This window comes from Anolis carolinensis, chromosome 1, assembly GCF_035594765.1.
Source record: "Anolis carolinensis isolate JA03-04 chromosome 1, rAnoCar3.1.pri, whole genome shotgun sequence".
In the NCBI taxonomy this organism is placed as follows: domain Eukaryota; kingdom Metazoa; phylum Chordata; class Lepidosauria; order Squamata; family Dactyloidae; genus Anolis; species Anolis carolinensis.
The window spans coordinates 95,272,589-95,278,898 of record NC_085841.1 but is presented as its reverse complement, the minus strand read 5'-3'; the positions used below and the strand labels follow the sequence as shown (position 1 = coordinate 95,278,898).

At 35.4% G+C, this 6,310-nt stretch overlaps 1 protein-coding gene across 2 annotated transcripts in view; it reads right to left on the bottom strand.

Annotated features, from left to right (window-relative positions):
* Positions 1-693: 693 nt before the first annotated feature.
* cep85l (centrosomal protein 85 like) overlaps positions 694-6,310 on the bottom strand; it is a 146,191-nt gene continuing 140,574 nt past the window's right edge. For both annotated transcript variants that reach the window (XM_008120324.3, XM_003215594.4), the window contains exon 13: positions 694-5,995. In XM_008120324.3, coding sequence (XP_008118531.2) covers positions 5,835-5,995 — 161 coding nt within the window. In that variant the 3' untranslated portion in view covers positions 694-5,834. The remainder of the gene's footprint in view (positions 5,996-6,310) is intronic.

The window sequence follows — 6,310 nt, the reverse complement described above, 5'->3', positions numbered from 1 at the left end:
ACCCAGTCTATCCAGGGCATAAGCGACAAAGAGTACACGAAGAAAAATGTCAGGTTGCTTACCTGTAACCATGTTTCTTCGAATGTACTCTGTTGTGAATTCACACAAACCCGCCCTTCCATCCCCACTAGCAAACTGGGGAGCAGACGCCCAGGGCTGCCTTATATGCCCTGCGGGGAGAGGGGCGTGGTTACCGCCAAAATTCAAATTTTAGCTTGGAAGAGTTTCCGTTGGAGCCTGCGCAGGCACAGCCTTCTCCCATTAGTGTGCATTCACAGAGTACACTAATAAAAATTGTGGTTTCATACAATCATTTATATCTTTGAAAAAGTAACTATCTGCAACTTTGGTTTATGACTTGAGTAAAATATATAGCTACTGTAACTGTCTGTCAATTCTCCACCCTACCCAAGTCTCCCATGCAAAAGTATCACAGCACTGACTGAATGGATGGCTTGAGCCTGCAATTTGCTAGGGTGCCTCAAAAGGACTGACAGTGCTTTGATAAAGTTTGTTTTTGCACATTCGCTCTAGCAATAACTCCACGTTTGTTTGGAAATCTAGCTCAGGCAACATTCCGGCTTGTATTCTTTACGTCCCTCGCTCTCTGCATTGGGATAGTCCCAATGATGCATTTTCCACAGGTTGCACAATGACTCAGTATTTTAAATAAGAAATATCAAACAAAATGTCTAGATTTTGTAACAAAATTTATTTTTTGTTCTGTAGATATAAATCCAAACATCAAACAAACAAGAGTGGAAAAATACTAGTAATTAACAATGAAAACTTTATCATTTAATAAATAGAACTTTGGCATTCAAAATTCTAGCTGTAAACACTACTTTTAAAAAATTACAAAAAGAGGCAAGAATGACAGGCCTGACGATAAGAACCAGCCAGTGGCCCTTTAATAACTAAAAAACAATAACAACACTGAATGTATTTTGATTAAGTCATGACAACTCTATGTACACATGAGGTATTCTAGGTGGTTCAGAAACTGAACCCAGTGTTAAAAAACCTACCAGTCTTAGGAGACTGATCCAATACATGCTTACTGTGCTTTTTTCCCTTGCTTTTGCCACTGATTATCATATACCTAATATATACAAAATAAATACATTCTGATTGGACTTCCTGCACCTTCCCCATATGCATAATCACTGGTAAAGAAAGACCAGACTACCTTTCCAAAGGTTAACCCACAGTATTTCAAAAATATTTCTATATATGAAAGTTGCTTTTCCCAGACCTATAAGCTAAAAACTTCTCTAAGCAGGGGGAACAAAGTGCAACAACTTCAGATTGGCTTTTTTTTTTAAAAAAGGAAAGATTATTATTTAAGCCACAAGCAAAATTAAAAGGCACAGAGGCATGGACAAGTGAAATTAATAAATCTATGGATTTCTTTTCAGCAAATTTTTAATATGCATGGCCTTTTTGTAAAAGAGTAATGCTTTTCTTCAACTTTTGAGTAGAAAAGCACCCAAATTTTGAATACTGTGTCAAATCGATCATGGAGCATTATTTATCCCTAAGCTGAAAAGAAGTTTACAGAAACATGACTGAATGCCAAATTTGGTTTCTAAGGCTCGCCCCTTATGTTTTAGGAAAGTGAAAATTAAAACACACTTTACCGCACACTTATTCTGGTATCTGGCAAGAAATAATCTCTCTCCATTCTTCCAGAAAAGTAAAAATTAAAAGTCAGTGGAAGAGATAAAAAAATAACTTTGGTTGACATAACAAATGTTTTCAGTTCTTTAAAAAAATTATAGCTGGGGCCAGTGAGTATGACAACCTACTTAAAAATAATAATACAGAACTGTGCTTCTAAATCTACATATCTAAAATGTCAGTTTAATATCCATCCCTAAACTCATTTATTTGGGAAATCTTGATCTGGGCTAAAATGTTTGGGCTTAACTTCCAAATGAGGGTCCCTCAGACTGTAGCCAGGAGGGGCTCAATCAAGCTGCAGAGTTAGCCAAGTTTGCACAACTCTCCTAGATATATGTATGACACTACACATATTACATTGCATATAAATAACAGTTAGTCATCTAAAATGACTTTCCAAGCTCCCTTCTGAAATACATTCTTTCGTTACAGTAGTTACCGTGAAACTTCAACTACAGATATAAAAAGACAACCTGAAATATGAACACTACTGGTACAAATTTGTTCATGCTTGATAACAGACATTTCCATTCCTTAGTAATATATTTTCCAGCCCTTGGGATTGTCTTTTACATGGATGGCAAAATAAGTTGTCATGACTAAATCAGTCTACCAAGTAATGACCATTGTTAACCACATCTCTTAAAATGCTAGTATTAGTCAACCACTCCTCATAAAATGGGTTGAACATATAGTAACTGAAAATACTCATGCACTTCTTAGCATAAATATTAAACCATTTAAAGGCCGTTGTAAACTGACAAGTTATTTAGTTATTTAAGCAGAATACCCTCTTTAAGAAGATAATCCTAATATATAATAATACTGTGCCTTTATGGCTTATTAGCTTTTGCTCATGCCATTTCTGTCTTTGGCTATCATCTTCCTTCACTGACCTCACTTGACTGAGACAGAACCAGTCGTCAATAAGTGGGGCTTTTTCCAAATATAAAGCCCTTTCCAAGTTCTAGAAACCACAGGTATGAGCAAATGAGTTCATGGCCTTCCTTCCTTTATATAGGAACTATGAGTTTAGCTTCGGAGAGAAGACTGGTGCTTTCAACTCTGACAATATCAAAAAATTGTTTGGGACAGTTAGCAAATTCTGGACTGGGGATATTTAAACTAAAATAAATAAATTTGATAGTATCTGAGTAGGACGTAAAAGAAATCCAAAGGAAGACTCATAAGATATTATTCATCACAGAGCGTGTTTCAGACACAAAATAAGACCCCTTCCCTGATTCCTTCATTCTGTTAACTTTGTTAACTTTTAAACTAGACCTGAAAAATAAGGTGAAAATTATTTCATTATGATTTATCTTTATGTCATAATGTAACAAATGTGATTTGTTCCATGTTTCTGAATATTACGGTATTACCTATTGGAGCCTTGCATGTTTGGGATTTTTTAAAGCATCCCGAATGCTATCCTTCAATGAAAACAGCTGGTACAAAAAAAAAAAAGAAGCAAAAAATAAGGATAGGACGGTCTTAAATGTTCTACCTATTCAACACTTTTGTCCCTACATACTTCATGGACAAAAATGGATATGGCCTGATTCCTAAGTACTCAGTAAATCTTCAGTATTACAATTTTTGATCAGATCATGTGAAATGAAGGTAGCAGATTAAAAAAGGGCCTAAGGACTCCCTCCACAGCCTAACCTTATGTATAGGGTCAAATAAAACTACAATATAGTTTTATAAAATATAAAATATAAAAACTAGCCTTTGCTACAAATCTAGTTTAAACAAACTTGCTCTACTTTAAATCAATAGAATATTCTTTCCTAGTTCTGCATTGAAGTTGTAGTGCTTAATTTATATCATCACAGAATCAAAGAAAAACAAAAATTATTTTCAGGTTGAAGAGCTTTCACTCACTGTTAGTTGTTTGTTGATATAAAAGTAAAGCAACAAAAACTATTCCTGGCCACTCATCTGGAAACTACCTAAATTCTAAATGAAATACCACTCATTTAGATTTAATTATATTTGAGATTGCAGTCTTAGTATTTTAAATTCCAGTCGTTTGCTTTATAATGTTATGTTAAAATGGAACTTGCTTCATGCTCACCTAATGGTTCAAAGGTAATACCTACAAAGGTGCCATTCAAAATATTGAGCAGTACTAAAGATCAATGTTAAATTATTTCCACAGACAGAAAGCAAAACAGCATAACAAGAAACAACAATTTAAATAAATACAATATTGAAAAAATGTCCAAAAAGGTTTTTGAAAAAATAATTACAATCATATACAAATGATGTTTAAACAAAAGCCACACAAAAGTTTGGGAGGAAAGATCAATGAAACATTGACCCTTTAAAAATGTCTTAAACAGAGATACTGACATAAAAAACTGAAAATGTAATTAATACAAGCTTTTGTTTAAGTAATGACTGTTGGCAAGACCAGTCTCATGGTCTCCACACCTTGTGGCTAATTGTAACTACAAATATGCAAAATGAATATTCTTCTTTCCTTCCTCTTTCAAGAAAGTATTCCATCTCAAATGACTGTTAGAATAAAGTGATATCATGTTCATCAACTAAATGACATAAACCCAAATATCAAATGACATAAATCTTGAAAAGAATCAAGGAGGGGTTACAAGCCTCCAATCCCAACCTTCCCACACTGAATGGATAGGTCTAAAGAAGAACTCTAAGCACACATGGCTGAACCCATTGATAATTTCCCTTGCTGTCAATTTCCCCGTGGAAATTTCTTCTCTGGTTTCCATCCTAATTCTTGCTATGAGTATCCACCAGGAACTGCTTCACTGATACTTTATGGGGAAAAAGTTCCTTTTTGCCTTGTAATCTTCCTGAAGGCTGGGGTGAGCTCTTGAACAAACTGAAATTGTAGAATTATTTGGTACTGATTACCAACATGCAACAGTCTCTTGTATTTCCGTGATGTACATATTGTGTGTTTTAATCTAGCCTGCCTTCACTCAGAATAGAAATACGTTATCAGACTAATATTTTCAAATTAGTATAGAATATTTAGAGGTTATGAGGGAAGGTATTTAGATTCTCCAAAAGCCTTATGCTTTATCTAAAATATGGGAGTTTATTTTCAGCTCACTCTAAGTTGTTGATAACTCACCATCAAGTGCTAACTAAAACAAAGTTTACCAAACAGAGGAAACGAACACAGTAAGGTACTTTTTCTTAACATATCAAAGTCATCTGTCTAAGTTCTTGCTCCATAAAACTGTTTTTAGTTTCAATGCCATCAGGTAGTAAAGGACTTCCAATATTTTCTCCAATCAGATTATTAATGATAACTTTGTACAGTGGGACCTCCATATATCTCCAGGCTGTGAATCTGCGGATTCAACCAATGGCAGATTAACAATACAAATAGTAATAGTAATAGAATATTCTAATATTTTATAAAACAGTCTTCATTTTGTTTTTTTGTAAAATGTCTCATCTCTTCCCCATCCCGGATGGTAGCCTTGCTTCTGGGACTCCCCTGCTGAGGGCAAAAAAGAGACCGAGGCAGGCCAAGGGAGAAAGGAGGGGGGACTATGGGTGCCCTTTGGGACGCAACAATGATGGAGGTGTGGAAGGGATCATTTGTGAGAAACGAGGGAGGGAAAAAGTGGTTGGCAGGTTTGGGAGGGGAGGATGAGGTTTGAACATGTGCCAGCAGCTGCCTTTGGGTGCCCTCAAATTCCCTTCTTGTCCCTTTATACATAACCACATTCTATGGTAGCCACATGGAGTCCTGGAACCAATTCCCCACTGAACCCCAAGCTTGGCTGAATAGGAAAAATGGTACAGTAGTAGCAAGAGTGCCCTCTTCTAACACTCCAGTTTCTATGCCAGAAAATCATATGTATATCATTATTTTTACATCCTTAATTGAGGAAACAAAACCAAGTTTTTGTCAACAGACATTCTTCACAGCTTTGACCAATATTCAGTAGTTTTGATGAAACCAGATTTCAGTATATATTTTTGTCTTGAATTGATGATTACTTTATCCTTTAAAATAAGCGCACATGCTTGAAACGGTGTGAGTGGTCACAGAGGGTGTGTCTTCCAGTATGGCTTCTTAAAAGAAACACAAGGAACTAAAACCAGAGCAGCATTTAATAACTTGGACATTGTTGCTGTGAGGTCAACCTTTATCATTGTGTAATGCAATTTTCTCCCATATCCTGAGCATAACACTCTGATATTATAGTCCTCAATTCATCAATATCCTTTCGTAACTGACACACTTCTGAGAGTTTCTTTGACAGAGTTTCTGTGCTGTGGTAGTTCTCATCTTCAGATGAGCAATTCATTGCTGTTATTTTTTGAGAAAAAATAGGAGAAAGAAAGACAGAGAGAGAGAGAGGTCAGGGCTAAATTTCAGTAAATTAACTATTTACATGTTTAATTTTAAATTAAATAATCCATCTTGTGTTTTCATGTTATGTCAAGTAAATAAACTATGAAAATACACCTTTTCTAATACACACTCCATTAAAATTATCATTACACTGTGCAGAAATAAAAATCATGGGGAATACACACACACACACACACACACACACACACACACACCCTTTTAAAATAGTTCTTGAATGCCAGTTAATGGAATAAAGATGCATCCTGCAGG